The 20,982-nt window shown below is 51.9% G+C and overlaps 1 protein-coding gene across 1 annotated transcript in view; it reads left to right on the forward strand.

Annotated features, from left to right (window-relative positions):
* Window positions 1–1,172: 1,172 nt before the first annotated feature.
* The window catches only part of SORL1 (sortilin related receptor 1), a 171,627-nt gene continuing 151,817 nt past the window's right edge, over window positions 1,173–20,982 (forward strand). The window contains exons 1-2 of the mRNA XM_058687081.1: window positions 1,173–1,551; window positions 18,785–18,901. Coding sequence (XP_058543064.1) covers window positions 1,276–1,551; window positions 18,785–18,901 — 393 coding nt within the window. The 5' untranslated portion in view covers window positions 1,173–1,275. The remainder of the gene's footprint in view (window positions 1,552–18,784; window positions 18,902–20,982) is intronic.

A 20,982-nucleotide genomic window follows, 5' to 3' on the forward strand; every position in this document is an offset into this window, starting at 1 on the left:
GCCTCATCTTTAGCCTCGCTCCTTCTGTCTTTAGTCTTATCAAAACCCAGGATCTGAGACCTGAGCACAGTGAAATATAAAATGGAAGAGAGGAGCCCACAGCAGATAGGTCTTGACTGCTGCTACAAACCCGCAAATCCATGTTTACCTTGGGTGTGCCTCCGTAGTTCCAACCTGAGGAAACTGTATCTCGTGGTTCAAAGAGGGTCTGGATCTTTAAGCTGAATTGAGCTGTAACCTGTGTCCTCCTCCCTCTTTTGAGTGTCTGTCCCCTCCCACCCCCAGTGGCAAGCTTTAGAGGCTTGCGGCAGGTGTTGGCCGCAGGCTGAGAGGACTGGCATATTGTGCCCGTTTGGCAGCAGCGTAGGTAGTAGGGTGGCTCAGTGCTTGGTCACCCTGGAGGGTCACAGGCAAGCCGCTGTGCCGGGGCCCAGTGTCAGGCACAGGCACTCACGTGTGCAAGGAACCACTGTATAACTGTGTGCTTGTCCCCTTTTGGGATGGTCCCTGGCTCTTACTGCCTCTGTGCGGGCGCGTATTTACTGTGCTCGGGGCCTGGGCAGTTGAGCTTGATGGAGGGTAGTTTTTGGCTGTGGCCACTTCAAATACGTTTTGATGCCCAGAGTAGTAGAAACCGTGTGAATTTCACAATGGGGGCGGGTTCATCTGGACCGTAATTTGCCGGCTGCCGTGTTCTGCCTTCTCAGAGCTCGTTTTCTTTGGCTCCGGGCTCTCCCTCCGAGGTGGGGATGCGGCGGGGGGCCGGGGGAGGTGGTCGTGCGGCGAGACAGGACCGGGGGCTGTGCAGTCAGGGAAGGAGACCGGTTTAGGGCGACCTCGACGCGACCCTGCGGAGGAGGCAACTAACTCCGGGGAAGACGAGCGAGCCCCACACAACTCTCGACCGCCGCAGGGAGGACGACGCGGTGCGCCCGCCGGCGGGCCAAGGGGACGCACGCTCGCGGGCGCTCGCTGCCTTGACTTCCCCATCCCCGCGCGGGGGAGGGGCCCGAGCGGCGCCGAGGCCGCCGAGCGCAGAAAGTGCGCGAAGGGGGGACGCGGCTGCGAGCCGCACACGTGACGGCGCCGCGCCAAGCCGAGCGGGACCCGGCGGCGGCGGCGGCGGCGGCGGGCGCAGCGGGGCGGCCCCGAGCGGCGCGGGCGGCCTGGAGCCCCGGGAGCGGCGCGCGCGGCCCCGGCCCAGCCGCCGTCCCGGCCTCGCGCTGCACATTCTCTCCTGGCGGCGGCGCCACCTGCGGCAGCGTTCGCCCGAACATGGCGACACGGAGCAGCAGGAGGGAGTCCCGACTCCCCTTCCTATTCACCCTGGTCGCGCTGCTGCCGCCCGGGGCTCTGTGCGAGGTGTGGACGCAGACGCTGCACGGCGGCCGCGCGCCCTTGCCCCAGGACCGGGGCTTCCGCGTGGTGCAGGGCGAGCCGCGCGAGCTGCGGCTGTGGGCGCGCGGGGGGCCCCGGGGGGCGGACGAGAAGCCGCTCCGGAGGAGACGGAGCGCTGCCCTGCAGCCGGAGCCCATCAAGGTGTACGGACAGGTGAGCGGCTGGCCACCCGCCTTCCTCCGGCTCTTTCCTCTCCCCGCACTTCCTCAGCCCCGCATCCATCCTCTGCGGTGGCCTCCCAGGTGCAGGCACCACTGGGGACTTCCCGGCTTGCATTTGTGTTTTCCCCCCCTCGCACGAGTACAACCGTCAGCACTTGAATTGCATTGATCTTTCCTTCTTCCTGTCGATTTTAGCAAACGTCTGCCAGGTAAACTCGCGGGGTGCTGTGCACATTTCCCCGGGGTGGGGGCACACCGGCGTAGTTTCCAGCAGGTAGAGGAGGGGTGCAGCTTCATTTTACATGTGGCTGAAAAACGGGGTTTCTTTAGTGTGTATCGTCAGTTGGCAGTGGAGGCGAGGACCCTGCAGTTGCAGGATACTTACACAGAGCAGGCAGGGGAGGGGGTTTCCGCACCACAATTAAGGTGGGCAAACCTGAAAGCTGACTATCTTGCCGTGGTCAGAGCAAGGGGTGTGCGTGCGTCTGTGTGTTTGTGTAAGGGCTGAATTTTGTTGTTGTTGGTTGCGGGGGTGGGGGGGTGGGGGGTGGTCTATCCATTCCACCTCCCCCTTTGAGATACTGACTTTATTTTTGGACAGGGATATTAACTCATGACACTTAGGGGTTTGAAAGACTGCAAGAATTTGGTGGGCATTATTCAGTAACTGATTTATGTCTATCCAGGCAATGGGTTTATTAGCTCATAAGTAACATGAATTTCACTTTTATGGTCAGACTTACTGCTAGGAATAGCAAACCGAGTTTGTGGGGGTTAGTATCAGCATTGGCGAAATTAATTTGACCATGTTCTTTGCCTCATGAGACTCCCAGCCCTGTGGTTAAGATTGACATCAGCAGAGCTGGAAGGTCAGTGGTGGGGTGGGGGTGGGGGGAAAAGTGGGGCCAGAGGAGATGGCAAATTGCACGATTTCTGGAGTCAAAATGTTCCCATTTAAAGTAGAAGTTAAAAGATGAGTCCGAGTTCTGCCTCCCTTCACTGATTTTCTTTAGCCATGTCTTCAGGAAATACAGAGAGTTAAATATTCAACCCTTGAAGCCAGGAAGAACCTTATAAACCACCTCACTGATTGTGCCATTTTGTCGATAAAGAAACACAAGCTGAGAAAGGTGAAGTGACTAGCCCAAGGTCACGTGGGGCAGAGTTGCCTGCTGTTTCGTTTTTTGTTGGCATTGTCCCGGTGACCTTTGGGTGATCAAATAGTTGTGCTCTCTTTATACAAGGCTTCTTAAATAACTGCTTTCTAAAATTAAAAAAAAAAAAAATACGGCTCCAAAGGGGCTTGGGATGGTGGCAAGTGGGTGGGAGCATCTGATTTCCATCAACCATCAGTCCCTGGGAAAGAGTGTGTGCCAAGGGGGCACGTAACTGCTGCAGGCAAGGGCTGCCGGAGCCCGCCTGCTTGATTTGTTTGTGGGTCCCGACCTTCTTCCCCTCTCCACCCCCATCTGAAACTTCTTTTTGTATGTTGAAAAGAAAACAGCAAGGTCCTTGCTCTCAACTGGGACAGCAGCATCCCCATGTTGGGTGGGGGCGGGGGAGGGGAAACAAGAGATACTGCCTTGTTCATTGAGTCTTAACAGCCACCCAGCTCTGCTGTCTTGAATCAGCTCTCTGGGGGCTGGGAGTGGGGAGGGGTGGGAGTCCATTCTTTCTGGAGCTCATGTCCCCCGCAGCTATAGTTTTGGCTGAGGGAAGAGCTTCCTAGGGGGCGCCCCGGTGGCTAAGTCGATTAGGGTCTGACTTCAGGGCTCAGGTCACGATCTCGCGGTTCATGAGTTCGAACCCCACGTCGGGCTCTGTGCTGACAGCTCAGAACCTGGAGCCTGTTTCAGATTCTGTGTCTCCCTCACTTTCTCTCCCCTTCCTCCGCTTGCGTTCTGCGTCTCTCTCTCTCTCTCTCTCTCTCTCAAAAATAAATAAACATTAAAAAAAAAAAAGAGCTTCTTAGTCTCAAAAATACGCATACAGGTGCCATTTCTTGCTGGGGTTTGGTTTGTGAGGGCTCCTGGGGATGTGGGGCAAGTTAAAGATGAACTGTGTTCTCATTGGGAATGACTCTCAAACCCTCCGCTTTTGTATTTCTGAGCCAACCAGATGGCGTTTGGTTCAGTTGAGGAATGGAGAGCTAGTAAGCGAACTCATAATGAGGAATTCCTACCACGAAGGCCCAGGGCAGTGTTTTTCTCTTCTCTGAGGCCCCGAGGTTAATAAAAGTGGGATTAACTCGAATCTTTAAGGATCTGAGTTAGGTAGAAAGAAGAACTTCCCGGTACTGGGCTATCTGCCTCAAGCATGTTTGGCACAGCCCCTTCAGGCTGAAAGCTCAAGAGTAGGTGACTGAGGGCTTTGGCGCGTCCCTCTTGGAGCTCTGGAGTCCCTCATCTATTTGGAATGACCTTTCTAGCAAGGGTGACCATTCGCCTCTGTTTTCCCTAGGGACAGACCTAGTTTGTAAGTTGTCTGTGCTGGTTATAAAAGCGCTGCCTTCACTCTCCAGTGTCAGGATGCAGACTATAAATTATATGTCCCTTCTGCTTCTAGCTCTAAGCCAAGTTCACTTCATTCCTCCCCTCCCCTCGCCTTTCAGTTTTTTTTAAACGTCTATTTATTTTTAATATAATTTATTGTCAAATTGGCTAACATACCGTGCGTAAAGTCTGTTCTTGGTTTTGGGGGGTAGATTCCTGTGGTTCATCGCTTACCTCCAACACCCAGTGCTCATCCCAACAAGTGCCCTCCTCAATGCCCATCACCCGTTTTCCCTTCTCCCCCACCCCCCCATCCACCCTCAGGCTTTTCTCTGTATTTGAGAGTCTTATGGTTTGCCTCCCTCCCTCTCTGTTTGTAACTATTTTTTTTTCCCCTTCCTTTTAACCTGAGGAATTGCAATATTTTCCCACAGTAGCCCGTGGAAGAGAGTGCAGTTCTAAATCGAGACGGGCATGCAAATGAGGGAGGGCAGGACATTGTTCATCTCTCACCCCCCCCACCCCAGAAAGTTTTCAGTTTAAGGGAGTAGATACAGCAGATGCAAATCCAGGCGTGTGACCGTGCTGGACAGGAGCAAATACACAATAAAGCGGCTACAACCCTAAGGTCGGATGTTAGTGGGTTGTGTGATACGGGAGGGCATGGGAGATGGCGGGATAAAGGGTCATCGGGCTCAGCCACTGCAGCTTCTTGCCCTCTGACCTTCGAGTGAGGTTAAGTGGATGCCTGGCAACACAGATTAGGGCTGGAAGCTGAAGCTGTCTGACCGGAGAAGCTGTAGGGGTGACGTTGAGGCCGCCGGCTTCGGGAACAGGGGAAGGAGAGCTTCCGCAGGGAGGTGGCTGGCCTGCAGCTGAGAAAGAGCACTGTGTCGGAGGCAATGCCGGTTCTCTTTTTCTCCGGCTCCACTCACCTACGGAGCAAACTAGGCATGGTTCCTGTGACGATATTCCTCCTCGTGTTCTGGAACGTGGGAGAGTGGTTTCTGCCGTGATCCCTTGCGGGCATGTTTGTAATAATAAAATATGGGAAGAGCAGTGAAAACAAGTTGCTGTCAGATATTAGGACTTTTCTGTTCCGGGTTCAGAGTTCCGAGGTTGAGCCCCGCCGCAAAAGCGCCAAGTCGAAGACGGGGGGCCTCCATCGTTCTTGCCACACTGACTTTCTTCCAGACTTGACGCCTGCTCCCTGCCTCTGTGTCGTCATGCTTGCTTTTCCTCTGCCTGAGATGGTCTTCTCCCACTCCTGTCTTTGCTCGCAAAGCCCCTGTTCCCTTCTTCGGCATCCAGGGAACACCTCCAAGCATTCCCGGGCAGGCGCCAGTGGGAAGAGCTCTTTTGAACTTGGTTGCAGCACTTACTGCCTTGTGTTATAATTGCTTGTTTGTCTCATTTCCCTGTTTGCTCCTTGAGGGCATGGACCAAGCCTTTCTCTTCTCTGTGGCTGGCACTTGGGAAGCCCTTAATGAATATTTGTGGACCGACTGCCCGCTTGGAAGAGGAGGAGCCCAGAGGGTAGGAAGCACATCCAAGTTACAGAAAAGGTATTTAGGAGGAGGACCATGGCGAGCCCACAAACGGAGAGGGAAAGTGGGTTGGCTCTCTCCGTGGTGAGGGTAGTGAAGTCCTGATTTTGCTGTGCTGTCCTGGGGGTTATGTGGAACAAAGAGCTGGGATTCTGTTGTACAGAAGCCTCCCTTTTAGGGCTATCATGGTATTGCTAATGGTATTGTTTTGAGGGAAAAAATCCTTTGGAATGAAGCGCAAAGCCTAACAGGATTTACAGGTTTATTTTCCTTCCAGTGAGCGCTCTCTTCATAATTCCTGCTTTTTTAGAGGCCAGGGAGTATTCAATGTCCTGATTTGAGACTGAAAATAAAGTGTCTGTTACAGCACAAGGCCCGGGGACAAAGAGCCTCCTTTGGGGGTGGGGTACTTGTGGCTTTAGATCTCTTTGGAGTAGATTCTTGCATGATACCCTTGCTTGGGAAAGAATCGGCAGGTTGATTCTGACGTTAGGATGCTTGACCTGTTTGCTTCCAAAAGATGAGAAGGCAAAGCATTTGTTGTTTCACGGGGCCTTCTATGTAGGTGAAGAGTTGGCCTGGGGTGTTGGGTTGGGTCGGTAAAGGCCGTGACCTTGAAAAACTTCCTGGTTCCACTTGGCATCTCTTCTTCTTGCGGGCTGCTCCTTGCTCAGGCTCTGGCCACCCTTTAGTTCATTAGGGGCTTGTACATCTTGGGGCACGGTGGGCGGAGGCTGTGGGAGGTGGAAGGGATGGGAGGAAGAAGGGATGGGGGAGGGGCGAGGAGACGGAGAAGTAAACAGAGAAAATGAAAAGCCTTCCAGTGGGTTCATTTAGCCTTCAGTGGGTAATACATGTTTATAAGATACGATTTGTGCAAGAATATAGCGAGAAGTAAATTTCCCTCCTTCTCGTGTCCCCTGTTTATGTTTATGTGCTGCCACTGCCCTCAGTTTTTCTGCGTGTCTTTGCGGAAACATTCTACCCACATGTGTGGCATGTATGTTCAGAAAATTTGGAACTTGCAATATCGATGGCTTTCTGTTATCCATAGCCGCTGATACCATGAGTAACGAATGAGATTCGCTCTGGCTCCAAAATGTTATTTATGGTATATGACTATCAAAAGGCAGGGACTTACGTGCAGTGTCAGAGTGTGAGATAGGTTGTTACTTTTCCTCCAGGCCAGGTGAAGGAAAAGGCAGTCTCGTTGCACTCAGGGCTCCTGCAGGCGGGAAGAGCGGCATGGTAGCTCTTGTTTCTTGGCAAGCTGCTGGAGAGCCGTTCCCTAGAGGGGAAGAGCCCAGATTTGCGAGAACGTCAGAACGCAGACATCACGGATCTTGGTTTTGCTCATGTTCTTTTTGAGACTATTTTCTTTATATTCTGCAAAATGAAGTCAGTGGTGTGTTTAATCAGTTGCTCTGGGACCTGGGATCCAGGAGGCAGGTCCTAAGAGCAAACTAATATCCCACAGCCGAAGATGGATGTTGTCAGGGCATTTCATTGTCATATTTGGGTCTGTTCCTCCTTAGAGGTGACAGCCATCTTTGTATTGCCATCGTTCCATCCCAGGGCCGGAGGTAGATGGAGCCAGTCATGGGCAGACACAGGAACATTCTAATAACCTGGAAAGGAGGTAATCCAAAAAGTAATCGATTTACCTTTGCTCTGTATTTATTTAGCCTTTTCACTTAAAGCACCAGGTTACCCTCCTGGTTAAATTTTGCTTAGGTGAATATTGAAATGAGTTTGCTTTCTTGAGTAGCTGATGTGTGAAATGGCTGGCATAAACGTGTTCAGGGAAAGCCAGTTTGGCGTGTAGAATTTTCGACAACAAGTCAGATGCCGATAATTGAGAGTTAACTGCACGGAAATCTCTTCAAGCTGAGGTATTACGTTAACTTTTCAAAACATTTTAAAAAAAGAGTTAGTTGTGATGGCAGTAAAGGAGAGCTCGCTACATTTTGGTTTGAATAATCGAGGGCTAGTATTTCTTCATAAGTGGTCTGGGCTGCTAGGGGTAGGGCGTTCACTTTGTTGAGCATAGAACCTTCCCGTGTATTCTCTAGGTACGCCCGAATCCATTGGCACATGGCATATTCAGTCCAGCCACGTAGATGCAAAAATCAATTTCCCTCAGTTTAAAATGAGCCACAGTTAATTTCGACCTAATTGATTGGTTTATCGACCTGTGGACCTGGGGCCTTCGAAGAAGTGGCATGGGCAGCCTTCTGGCATTGAAGTGGCTGATGATGCTATAAATCAGAGAAGGCAGGGTCGGTGGCTGATCAGCATCAAGATTTGGATTGTCTCTTACGTTACTGTGAGACCTTGAGGTCTCGATTGTCACACGAGGCATGCTTTGTGCATTTTGGGGCGGGTCCCCTAGAAATAGGACTTCATGACGATCAGGACCACGGTGGGGAGTCAAAAATAAGCACAAAATTCTGTTATCCACGGGGTCATTGTTAGCAACAGTGGTGACGTCCATGATCATGTCACTGCTGCCAGCCAAGAGCTGGAAGACCCTGTCTTCCTGGCCCCACGGCAGGTCTTCAAACACAGCGCTCTTTGCTAGCCCTTCCTGCGGCGACGGAGACGTTCTGTGTCTGTGTGGTCCAGCGTGTCGACTGGCACAGGACCGGTAGGACTGAGAACTGAATTTATTTTCTTTCACTTACTTCTGGTCAATTTAAGTTTAGGTTGAAACGGCCACATGTGGCCCTTGGCCACTGTTTTAGAAGGCATAGCTTTAAAAAAAAAAATTTTTTTTTTAATGTTTATTTAGGGGGAGACACAGACCCTGAAGCAGGCTCCAGGCTCTGAGCTCCAAGCTGGCGGCACAGAGCCGGGTGTGGGTCTCGAACCCATGAACCGCGAGAGCACGGCCTGAGCCAAAGTCGGACCTTCAACCGACCGGGCCACCCAGGCGCCCCTTAGAAGGCACAGCTTTAATGGATTGAGGGAGGCCTGCCTTTTGCAGTACTGGGCAACCTCTGCCTCACCCAGGAGAGAAGCCGTGGTGACAGCAGAGGCCAGCACTTGTTTCCGCCACAAATGGCGGGAGCAAAGCAAGAGCCGAGGGCTGTAGTCTAAAGCCAGGATTCGGTGGCCGCCGACTGCCAACTTGGATGTCGGGAGACAGTGGCCTCTCTTCCCCAGGTCGGAATGCATCAGCGGCCACGGGGCGTGCAGTGGGTGCAGCGTTCCTCTGAGAGGGGGGGCCCCTCTGGGCATTAGCCACTTGGGTCGTGAAGGCTGACCCCTGGGCCTTCACCTGTGACATGGCCTTGCACACCCAGCTCCCTCGTACCGGGCTTTGCCGGGGTGGTGTTGCACACACCATGCGCGTCTGTGGAGCGGTGCAAGATGCAAGCCGTGCCTCGCCGGTGGGGCCCTCTCCTCCCCGCCCCTGCCCTCCGCTTCCTGTGTGCTTATTGATTTACCTCCGTGTAGCTGGGTCTGTCTTTCATCCCTGCGACCCTGCAGGCTGGCACGAAGACAAACATCACGGGCGTGTGGTCTTCATCACTGCATGCGCCCCCCCCGCCCCCCCTTCCTGGTCGGCCCCTTACCTTAGCATGCCACCGCTGTTCCTGCCGCTGCAAGCTCTTGGCTCGGAAAATCGGGACCCTTCACGATGATTTATCTCCAGTCCCCGGAATTAGATTAAAAACACAGCTACGAATTCTCAGAAAGGCAGGCTGATGTGATTATGTCCCAAATCTGAATGGCAGACAAGGGCAATAAAAAGATGTACTTATAGGCGTTTTGCGCCGCGTGGGGGCCGACGTGCTGTTTATTATTTATTCAACCCCCTCCCCCCCGCCCCCTTGTTGGTTTTTGAAATGAAGAAAGTAACAAACGTGGCTTCCGTGTTTTAGAAAAGAGACTAGCCTGTTCAGTAGAAACTTTCCTTCCCCAAATAACTGTGGATCAGAGTGTGGGGGAAGATGGCTAGGGTGATTCTTACGTAAAATAAATGTGGGTTTGAGCCAAGGAGTGGATCCTGAATTTAAGACGCTAGCTGGTACTGGGGTGAGATCCATTTCACTCTGCCTGCGGCGGACGGGGGGTGGGGGGGGAAGCTGAGGAGTGTTGTGATGGATTTGAACTCTTAGGAAACCTCTGTGCCCAGAAGAAATCGGGAAAAGCTGGGATGATCTCATTGAACCAGGAGGGCCAGGGTTCAAAGCAGCCTTGGGTCGGGGAGCCTGGGTGGCTCAGTCGGTTAAATGTCCGACTTTGGCTCAGGTCATGATCTCACCGTTTGTGAGTTCGAGCCCTGCGTCGTTGGGCTTGTGCTGACAGCTCAGGGCCTGGAGCCTGCTTCGCATTGTGCCCCCCCCCCCCCTCTCAAAAAATAAATAAACATTAAAAAAAATTGTCAAGGCAGCCTTGGATGAAAGGCTGGTTTGGAGACTGTCGCTGTGGACACTCAAGTGAGTGCCTCTGAGATGAGCTGTATATGGGGTAGTGGTCCAGGTAGTGGAGGACCCTGTTTCTCGTTAGCCCAGGGGATGTGTGCAAGGCAGTTCCATGAGGGTCTGCCCCGGGGACCTGGGAAGAAAGGCCAGTGCTGGCCTGCCTAAGGATCCCCGCAGAGGAACCTACTGACAGCAGGGTGTGGGAACAGAGTGGAGGTGGGAGAGCAGCCGGTGACACCGTGGGAGCTTTTGGGGAGACGGGAAGCGTTTGAAACCTGTGCTGAGTTCTTTGCGTCACAGGAGACAGTGCACCTCTGCCTTACCTCGTCTGTATATATTTAGTCCCCTGGGCTCGGACAGGGGTGAAAGGCTGGTTGGCTCTGAGCTGGGGCGTTGAGCTCACAGAGAGATGCCTGGGGGGCTTCCCACGGGTGCCTTGCCCTCCTGTGAGCTTAGGGGGCATCTCGTATTACCCTGGATCACATCCCTGGATGGGATGTGTTCTCCTCTCTCTCAGCTTCCTCAGTGTGGTAAAGGAGCCACCGGTAGAGCTTGATGCATGATTTGAATGTGGTCCCTTTGGGGCAAGGAAAGTTCTAGAAATCAGTGCCACCTCTGCACTGGAGCCTCGGGAACGGGAGCTTGGGTTACCCCACATTGCGGTGAGGAAGGCTCCCTGGCCGCGAGCTCTGAGCTAGGCTCAGGCGTGTGGCGTTTTCATCATTGTCCTATGTATGATGTCACCGTTGGCCCTTGAGGCCTCAGGATTCCAGCCTCGGTGATGCTGATGTTCATTTTTTTATACAGAGCCATTTTGTGAAGAATGGCTTGTTTTGGTGTAAATGACATACCAACAAGAGGAAATAACGTTTTAGCATTTTGCAGGTTATGAAGCGTATTCATGGGTAACATCTCGTTTGATGCCTCCCCCCCTTTTTTTTCCTGTTTGGTACTTCTAACAGCCCCATAAAATCAGGAAGATAAGAATTCTTCTCATTTCACAGATGGGTATTTGAAGGCTCAAAAAGATATAGCGACGTACCAAACGTCTTGCCGCTATTAAAATCGTAGAGACCAAGACTGAAAACCAAGCCTCTGACTTGTCTCCAGTTTACTGTGGCACATTTGCCTCTTGTAAATACTCCAGCGAAAGCTTCGCTTGCAGCCAGGGATCCACAGCCTGTTTGCTGTGAACTCTCTTTTCCTCCTGTAAAACCTAGAGATTCATAGAACTCTCCCCTCCCCTTGGCTCTCCTGGTTGCACTCATTTTCTTCCAGCTTTTCAAATGGGGCGGTTCCCGTGTCCCTCCCAGCTCCTGGCTTTTGCTCTGCTCTTCCGCCCGGTGTGGATCTTTCTCCTCCATCCCGTTTCTCCTAACTTCTCTCTCTTCATCTTTGTGGTCCCCACTGTAAGTCACGCCTTCTGGGCACTCACATCCTCTCCCTGACCTGAGGTTATGCCCCACTCCCAGAAGTCATCTGTTTCCTAACACCTGGCATGGCGTTTGCTGTATAGTAAGTGCTCAATAAACATTTATGAATGAACGAGGTGGAGGGCGATTTGTGGTGAAGCTGCCAAACCAAAGAGGCAGGGCAAGGTAAGTGCATGTTGTAGAGCCATCCTCTAAAGAGCTCTTAGAAATGGCTTGGGTTCCTAGGTGAATCCTCATTTGCGGTTAGCCCTGGCTTAGCGGGTCAGCAGCCTGTCCCGGCTGCTGAGCTGGCTCGCTGTAGCCTCTCCCTGTAATGCCCTGCTCTGGGGGCCTGTGGAACAGCACCTCTAACTCTGTCTGTGGACTTAACCTCATCTGCAAAACGTGCAAGTTGGTTTAGTTCTCTGAGGTTCTTTCTGGCCTGATATTTTCTTCTTTTTCTTACCACCTGGTAAATTAGAGGCTGCTAATTTTCATGACAGGTTTTTTATAGTTTCTTATAAATTTTAATTCATTAATTAATTCATTATTTAGAGAGAGTAGGGGAAGGGGCAGGGAGAGAGGGAGAGAATCGTAAGTAGGCTCCATGGTTGGTGTGGAGCCCAACATGGGGCTCGATCCAAGGACCCTGGGGTCGTGATCTAAGCTGAAATCAAGAGTTAGACGCTCAATGGGCTGAGCCACCCAGGCGCCCCTCACAGGTTCTTTTTAATAGGGAGCCCTCCTGGAATAGCGGGGCTGCTATTGGCCAAATGACAAAGTGGGGTTCACCAGGAGGGGGTGCCACAGATAGGTCAGTGGTGGATAGATTCTTCTAGCCAAGGATCAGTCAGAAATACAGGTCAGTCTTTCTGAACTGGTATTGTAAGTCATTGAAAATATGATTATTACCCTTTTGGTAGAGGGAAAGCAAAAGATATCCCCCTACCGACCTACCTACCTAGCTCTTCTCTAAAGCGAGCTCATGACCCCAGTGAAGGAGGTGGTAATGAAATGCGTTTTTTTCACCCAGAGTCATTCTCTGTTTGTTTGCTCATCTGTAAAGTGGGCAGCTGAATTTATCAGCAAAGTCATTTATGAGTTCTGTGGCTGAAGCGTCTTGAGCCAACAGAGAAGTCAAATGTGTGAGCTGAGCAGGGGCTCTCTGCAGGGAGTTCTTAAACTAGATCGTAGCTCTCCTTCCGAGGTGGAGTGCCCAGGGAGGATAATGAGCTTTGCTAAATATAGTGAGGACACCGTCCTGAAAGGGGACACTCAGGACACGGAGGGGCCATTTGCACACCTAGCATTTAGGTCATGCAAATGGATGGTTTGACAAAACCTTGTTATTCTTGGGCCTCGGGAGTCTGTCTTTGGTTTCCTCAGGCCTGTCCTATAGTCCAGGGGATTTAGCAGCCTCCTGTCCTCGAAATTGAAGGACAAGGTATTTGCTTTATCCTTCATTGTAGAATTTGAAAAATCCTTCTTCGCATTTCGTTGCTGCTGAGGCGGAGGAGTGAACCAGACTGCCTTGTTTGTCCTCCTCATCCTGCGAGCTGGAAAGAAGCTGTGTAGGAGTGGTGAGGACCACAGGCTGTGGGTGTCCGTCTAGGACATCCCGATCTTTGGCTTTGACCACTTTGAAAGAGGCGATGGCAGAAGAAATGAAAGGAGATGATACGGGGCCTGTTCCATCGACAGCCCCCATCCTCCTGAATAAGCTTCAGCGAGTCTATGGATTTTGACGGTTCTTCGCACCGGTCAGACTTGGCAACACTGATTTCCCCCAGAGGGGCTGTGTGTCCTCTTGATGGGGGAAGAAACCATTTACGAGCCTCAAAGAACGCCTGGCACCTAGTAGGCCCCAGTGCCTTCATCAGTAGGGGAAGGCCGGAGCGGTCAGGGCCTCCATACAACAAGCAATTTATTTGTCCTCCTTTCTATTTATAACAACCCAGAGCTTGGGGCTGGGGCGGTAGCAGATTCTTTTTTTCCCTCTGAATAATGAGGCAAATCATTTAACCTCTTCGGAACGCCAGGGCACCCCGGGGGCCGGGGGGAGGGGGCTGAGAGACAACGTGGGGGCGGCTTGCACCGAGGTGTGCGGGGGGGGGGGGGGTGGGGGGGGGTGGGGGGGGGTGGGGGGTGGGGGGGGGTGGTCCTGAGGATTGTTGAGAGCTGGAAGTGGATGCTAGCTCGAGGCTGATTCTCCAGCAGGGGACTGGGGATCCTGGGAGCAGGGACCAGGAGGCCTGTGGGGATGCCGCGGCTCTGCGGATGCTGCTGACGGCCCTTTGAAGGATTGCTTTGGCCAGAGACCCACTCCTTAGCCTGCCTCTTCTATGACTCATTCTGACTGCATATTTTGGTAGCAGGAACGAAAGAACGAGATGAGTCGAAAAAGCAGCTAAGAGTGGGAGTTCTAGGTATTAGATCAGCACTTCGGAAGTATGATGTTCTTCACAGGTCACCGATACAGGCTTAACAAAAAAATTATTGAGGTGGGGGTGCCTGGGGAGCTCAGCTGGTGAAGCATCTGACATCGGCTCAGGTCATGATCTCGCGGTCTGTGGGTTCAAGCCCCGCGTCGGGCTCTGGGCTGACAGCTCAGAGCCTGGAGCCTGCTTTGGATTCTGTGTCTCCCTCTCTCTCTGCCCCTTCCCTGCTCGTGCTCTGTCTCTCCCTGTCAAGAATAAGTAAAAGCATTAAAAAAATAAAATAAAAAATTATTGAGGTGAAATTCACATAACATAAAATTAGCTATTTTATTATTAATTTTTGTAGCGTTTATTTTTTAAAATTTTTTAATGTTTTTATTTATTTACTTATTTTAATTTTTTTAATAATGTTTATTTTTTGAGACAGAGACAGAGTATGAACGGGGGAGGGCCAGAGAGAGAGGGAGACACATCATCCGAAACAGGCTCCAGGCTCTGAGCTGCCAGCACAGAGCCCAACGCGGGGCTCGAACTCAGGAACCGTGAGATCATGACCTGAGCCGAAGCCGGTTGCTTAACTGACTGAGCCACCCAGGTGCCCCATGTTTTTATTTATTTTTGAGACAGGGAGAGACAGAGCATGAGCAGGGGAGGGGTAGAGAGAGAGGGAGACACAGAATCCGAAGCAGGCTCCAGGCTCTGAGCTGTCCGCACAGAGCCCGACGTGGGGCTCGAGCCCACGAACCGCGAGATCATGACCTGAGCCCAAGTCGGACGCTTAACCGACTGAGCCACCCAGGCGCCTCAAAATCAACCATTTTAAAGTGAATAGTTCAGTGGTGTGTAGGACATTGGCAGTGTTATGTGGCCACCACCCCTGTCTAATTGCAAGCCGTTTCCATCACTCTAAACGAAAATAAAACCCCTCACCTAGTCAATGGTTACTTCCTGTTTCCCTTTCCCCCCAGCCCCTGGCAACCACCAGTCTACTTTCTATCTGTATGGATTTACTCATTCTGCGTATTTCATGTAAATGGGCTCATGCCACGTGTGACCTTTTGTGTCTGACTGCTTCCACTAGTGTAGTCTTTTTTTGAGGTTTATCCATGTTGTGCCATATATAGGATCATAGAATTGTAACAACTACTCCAGATACCCAAAGACGGCCTCCTCCCAAAAAGAGTGAGTCTTTTTTTCTTTTTCGATGTTTACACATGTTTGAGAAAGAGAGAGAGCGCTCACGTGCATGCGAGTGAGCATGAGCGAGGGAGGGGCAGAGAGAGAGACATGGGGACAGGGGATCCAAAGCAGGCTCTATGCTGATAGCATTGAGCCTGATGTGGGGCTTGAACTTGGGAACCGTGAGATCACAACCTGAAGCCAAAGTCAGCCGCTCAAGCGGCTGAGCCGCCCAGGCACTCCAAAGAGTGAGTCTTCCAGTTACCACGAGTTTGGTCGCAGGTACTAGGAGGGGAATGGACTAGATTCATTGCTCCCCAAAGAAGCTGCATTATGGACACCTGGAGCGTGTCTTTTAAAAAGATGAATTCCGGGGCGCCTGGGTGGCGCAGTCGGTTAAGCGTCCGACTTCAGCCAGGTCACGATCTCGCGGTCCGTGAGTTCGAGCCCCGCATCAGGCTCTGGGCTGATGGCTCGGAGCCTGGAGCCTGTTTCCGATTCTGTGTCTCCCTCTCTCTCTGCCCCTCCCCCGTTCATGCTCTGTCTCTCTCTGTCCCAAAAATAAAAAAAAAAAAAAAAAAAAGATGAATTCCTGGGCCCCAGTCAGGGGATCTGAATCCCAGAGTCTGGGGTGGGTTCTGTCAGCTGGGTTTGGGAGCCCCTGATCAGGTGACCTCTCGGGCCTGAAGGAGCTGTCTGTGAGCCTAGCGGGGGTGCGGGGGGTGCTGAAGCACCTCCCAAGTGCTGTTGGTTGTTGATGACGCTGTTTCTGTGTGGGGAGATTTTTCTGGCATGCGATTTTTCTCTGCTTTCTGAGGGGAGACCTCGGCCCCTCCCTGCTGCTTTTCCAGCTCCAATTAACTGTGTCTCATTTATCAAGTCTTTTTTTTTTTTTTAAGGTGTTTCTCTAGGCTTGCCTTCGACTTCCTTTGTAAGAAAGCCCTTGGACGTTGTGATGCTCGTCCTTTGTGCCGCTCTCACCCCTTCACCTCTGTTAGGACTGGTGGAGGGGGCCTCATAAATCTTACGTCCTCTGAGTAGAAAGACTTCAGCAAGGAGCATTGAGACCTCTTTCCTACTCTCCTCACCGAAGGCTTTGTCACCTATTGCCAGTGTGATTTGATTGTCACCTGCCACAGGGGACCGTGCTGAGGTTGCCCAAGTTAAATATTGGTGGGCTCTTTCATCCCAGACCCTGAGAACTTGGGTGATTCTCGTGGGTTCTGAATCCTTTATTGTATAGATGTTTGCATACGGTCTGTGTTTATTCCCCTCTGGTTCTAAGGGTGGGAAGGTTTTTGGAGGGGAAAGGCTTGTAGCCTGAATTCCCAGGGCACCTGTGCTAGTGGGCTTCTGATCTGTAGATGCTTCTAGATTCTTCCCAGAGGCATGAGCTGGAAGGGGAGAGGTGGGGGCACAGGAAGGCTGGAAGTAAGGCATGAGTTGCTGGTGGAGATTCCAATCTTAGCTGCTTTTTTCCCCTCTAGCGTTCTGGGTTCAATTATTTACTTCTTTCTCTTTTTTATTTGTACCTCTCGCTTGATGGTCGCCTGGACTTACCTCTGGGAATGAGAAGGGACATTTTGGAATGACATGTTTTCCTAAAAACATATCAAAGGTCTTTTCTTGAAAGAGGTCTCATTTCCAATAGATCAAATTAGACGCGGGCGCTCAAGAGCCAAAGCAAAGTAGTTAAGGATTAGCTCCTTTGTCATCTTGTCTGCCAGGTTTTATGGCACTGTTGTTTTCTGTCTCCCCTGTGACATCTGGGAGCACCTCAAGGAGGGGGTGGGGAAAGCTAGGGCAGTGGCGGGGTAAGGAACAGAAAGGAGAAAGGAGGTGTGGGGAGGGGAGGGTTTTCCGCTGCAGAACCTTGATAGGAAGACAGCTCAGAGGGCACGGCAGTGAGGGTGGTGGGGTGTGTGTATAGGTGGGCTATACAGAGACTACCCAGAGCCCAGGATCTTGATCCTTCTCCGTGTGCCCAAGACAGCTGAGGCTGGAGAAGCAAGAAGCTTCTCCACGACGTTGCTCCGCAAGAGGGAGCATGCACTCTCCTGACTGTTGGGGGCTGGTGGGGGGGGAGGCGGGCGGTGGTTTGCCCTGATTCTGACCATTAACACGAGCCCACGGCATTTTTGTTAGTACGATCCTTGGTTTGCTCATCACACGGAGGGGGTGAAATGTTAGCTCGGGGGTTGTGAGATGCCAGCCCTTGAACGATCCATCGGTGTCTGGTGAAGTAGGACAAATAAAAGTAACGTAGTTGGTTTTTCATAAAGTGGGACTATCGGACGAACTGTTCTTTGTTCTGAGATAGATCCTTACTCTGTTTTCGGTGTGAAACGGTCCTTCCTTTAAAAAATGGCAGTGATTGTAGATGGTGGTTATGTTGCTTAAGAGGGCTAACTGCATAACGGACGAGTCCCGGCAGTCCCAGTGGTGTCATTGGGTTGCCCAACTGTGGGGAGTTCAAAATGAGTGTGACTGATTAGGGGAGGGCTTTCTCCTCGGGGACGTGGGCTCCTTCCTGCTTGTGGTTCCGCTCACCTTTGGGGCTCTGGAGTCCCGGACGGAGCCTGCAGATGGGGAAGAAGCAGAAGGCTGGGAGGGGGCTGGGGCTGGTTGGCACCGCCGCCTTCGGTCAGTCCCAGGCCACACCCCGCTGCAAGGCAGCCTGGGCAACAGTCTGCAGTGTCCTCAGGAAGCAGAAAAAACCGGTTCAGAGACCAGCAAGTCAGGCTCTGACTGCTGTTTTTGTTAACGTCCCTACCTGGCAAAACAGAGTTGGCCAACCAGTCGTCTGTTGGCTTTTCTAATTTATTTTCATTTACTGGTTTACAGAATCCAGGAGTCCGGGAACTACTGCTGGCAATAATCCAAAGGTCATTTCTGGGGAGTCCTGGAAAAGATTTCCTCGCCTGGGACACTCTAAAACTAATTAAATAAAACTGTGCCATGATGTTTTTCTCTTGTTCCTCCTTGTTAGGCCCTAAGGGTGAGCAGTGGCCGCTCTAGGCCAGCCAGCCGGAGCACCCGGTGGCACAGATGTTTGCAAGCGCGTGGTCTTTCGGGGAGCCCGGGTGGCTCAGTCGGTGAAGCGTCCGACTTCGGCTCAGGTCATGATCTCACAGTCTGTGGGTTCGAGCCCCACGTCGGGCTCCGTGCTGACAGCTCAGCGCCTGGAGCCTGCTTTGGATTCCGTGTCTCCCTCTCTCTCTGCCCCTCTCCCGCTTACACTCCTGTCTCTCTCTCAAAAATAAAATATTAAAAAAAAAAAAATTGAAAGCGTGTGGTCTTTCTGGCCTTAGCACTTTTTCTGAATGAGGAAGATGTTCCAGCGTTTTGGTTTTAAGCCTTAGGGGGTGCATGTCCTGTGTATGGGTTGGGGATGAAAGTGACCAGAGATTGATTACGCAGAAGACAAGAATAAGCGAAGTCATTGGTGATGCCAGAGAGAGCCTGAGAAGTTGGGTTTTTTTTTTTTGTTTTGTTTTTGTTTTTGCAATCCATTTGTATCTAAAATAGCAAGGAATTCGTGTTTCTTTTTGGGGAAGTTGTGTCTGGTGGCCTCTGCATTGGTGGAAAAATAGGCCGCCCTGGCCCAGTGTTCCAGATCTAAGAACCTTAGCTATTTGTGAGTGACAAAGGAGGAGTCTTGCTTTAGAACATTACGGCCTTCGCTCCTCATGGGTCCTAATGCCTTTGTTGGTTTGACCTCTTTCAGGTTAGCCTGAATGACTCCCACAATCAGATGGTGGTGCACTGGGCCGGAGAGAAAAGCAACGTGATCGTGGCCTTAGCCCGGGACAGCCTGGCGCTGGCGAGGCCCAGGAGCAGTGATGTAAGTATTGGTGTTGTTCTGCACACTCCTGTGCCGCCAGCACGCCCTTTTGGAATGTGGTGGGGTTATCCTGCCAGAAAAAAACAGTGGGTAATTAGAGAAGGGATGGGGATACGTTTTACAACAGGGGAGAGACTCTAGAAGGTACTAAATACCCCCTTGTTCGTCGAACAGAGGGCGGCGCGGTCAGTTTTGCAATGAGATCCACGGGATGTGTGATTACTTTTGTGGAGTGATAGGGTATGATCTGGCTCGTTGCGTCTGTTCCACGAAATGCCAGAAGTGCGTTCCGGGCGGGGCTGCGCGTCTGCCGCGGAGCCCGAGGGAACCCCTTACGGTTGGGTGAGCGGTGTTGAATCCCATTCTTTCCACAGTTGGCTTTCGGGAGCGTTTAATCGCCCAGGTGCTTTGGATGTGTGAGACCAGGGGTCACAGACCCAAAGGCCCACAAGAGACCGGGTGGGTGGCCTCCACATTTACAACACTCTTATGTCCCCCGAGAAAAACGATCTTTCCCGTTTTTCTTGACGTGTGTGGCCTCCTGGTACCCTGTGGGTCGTTTTCCCGCTTCGGTAGAGATACAGGTTCAAGAAGCATTCCCCCGTATGTTAATTTGAACATGGTGATTGATCCTTGGTCTCCGTGTCCTAGAGACACGAGGAAGTAGAAGGGATTTGCGTGCTTTGGAGGGGCCTGCTGTCATCGGCCCCAGCTCTGGTTGCCATGGAGGGCCCGGCGTCGCCAGATCTGATCTCCGAGAGAAGCTCAGAGATTGGGCTTTTTCTGTGAAAACTGCTGAGTCTTAGAAGTTGGCAGCTCATGTGTGGTTTTCACAAATAATTTGGGCGGGTCAAGCACAATGTATGTGAGGGCCAGAGCTCGTCCTTGAGTCCCAGCAGTGCGGCCCCTGCTCCAGACTTCCCCGTGCTGGAAGAGGAACAGCCCCTGCCTTGGGTCAGGGACCGATGTCACCACAGGGTAAATCTGTGGACAAAGAAACTCAGTGTGGAGCTTTGTTTCCTGTGCCCCCTTGGCCAAAGGAAACCTCCTGCTGAATTTGCTGGTACTGTCCCATCGGCCTGAAGGATACACTTGTAATTCTTGAGTATAGATTTGGTCTCAGTGAGGTCCCTCTCTGGGTATCCGCTGTCTGGGTCACATGAGCTCCGAGGTGGGTGACTGGAGGAAGCACTGGGGGCTGTTTCCTAGCGGGTACAAGCGAGGCAGCCATGGACAGGGAGGGCAATAGAAGGGCTGTGATGCATCGCTTTGCCCAGGGTGGCTGCTGGGCAGGGGTGGGTGGGAAACCCCTGTATTGACAGCCAGGTTGGGTGTAGTGCTCTGGAGGACAGCTGGACTTACTTGGGGGCAGGGGCTTCGGCCCCTTTGTAAGTATGATCAGGGTTTGCAAACACAGATGGCAGTGTATGGATGCCGTCGGTCCCGTGAGGCCCACAGGCACTTGGGGATGTATGTATCTCACAGGAAACAGCTCTCTGCCCTACTGTGTTGAGAAGTCCTCCTTAGGGTTTTTTACACATTAAAAACATTCTTTATCTAGATTATTATTATTACTGTTATTTTTGTAAGATAGGTAAAAGCCTTAACCATTGGTTTATGGCCTTGCTGGACAGACAGGAGCCTGGAGACATTAAGTGGCCTGCATGAGGTCGCTCGGCATGTCTGTGGGAGGAGAGCAGTGGCTAAGGAGGCCCGATCACGCGCTGTCTGTGTGAGAGTGTCGTGTTTCTGGCATGGCCAACTTGTCTGTGCTTCGGCCCCCAAAGTCCCACATCCTGGGAGCCTCCTCAGTCCGAGGTGGACCGGGATGGCCGGTCACCCCACGAATTGCCACTCTGCCCAAACCCGGGTTCTCACGCTAAATATTTGGGTGTATCTTCCCAAGAAGCCATTGAACAGTCCAAGTGATAAACTATTCTGTAACGAAATACGTGATAAGATTCAATGGAAAGGAAACGCAATGCTTGGAGGTCATAAATAGGAGTGGTAGAGATTTCCCCCGTCTGTATACAGGCTACGTTGAAGCCTTGGCAGCTGGCAGTGAGATGTTCTGATGTGAA

This window comes from Neofelis nebulosa, chromosome 10 (genome assembly GCF_028018385.1).
Source record: "Neofelis nebulosa isolate mNeoNeb1 chromosome 10, mNeoNeb1.pri, whole genome shotgun sequence".
NCBI classification, from domain to species: domain Eukaryota; kingdom Metazoa; phylum Chordata; class Mammalia; order Carnivora; family Felidae; genus Neofelis; species Neofelis nebulosa.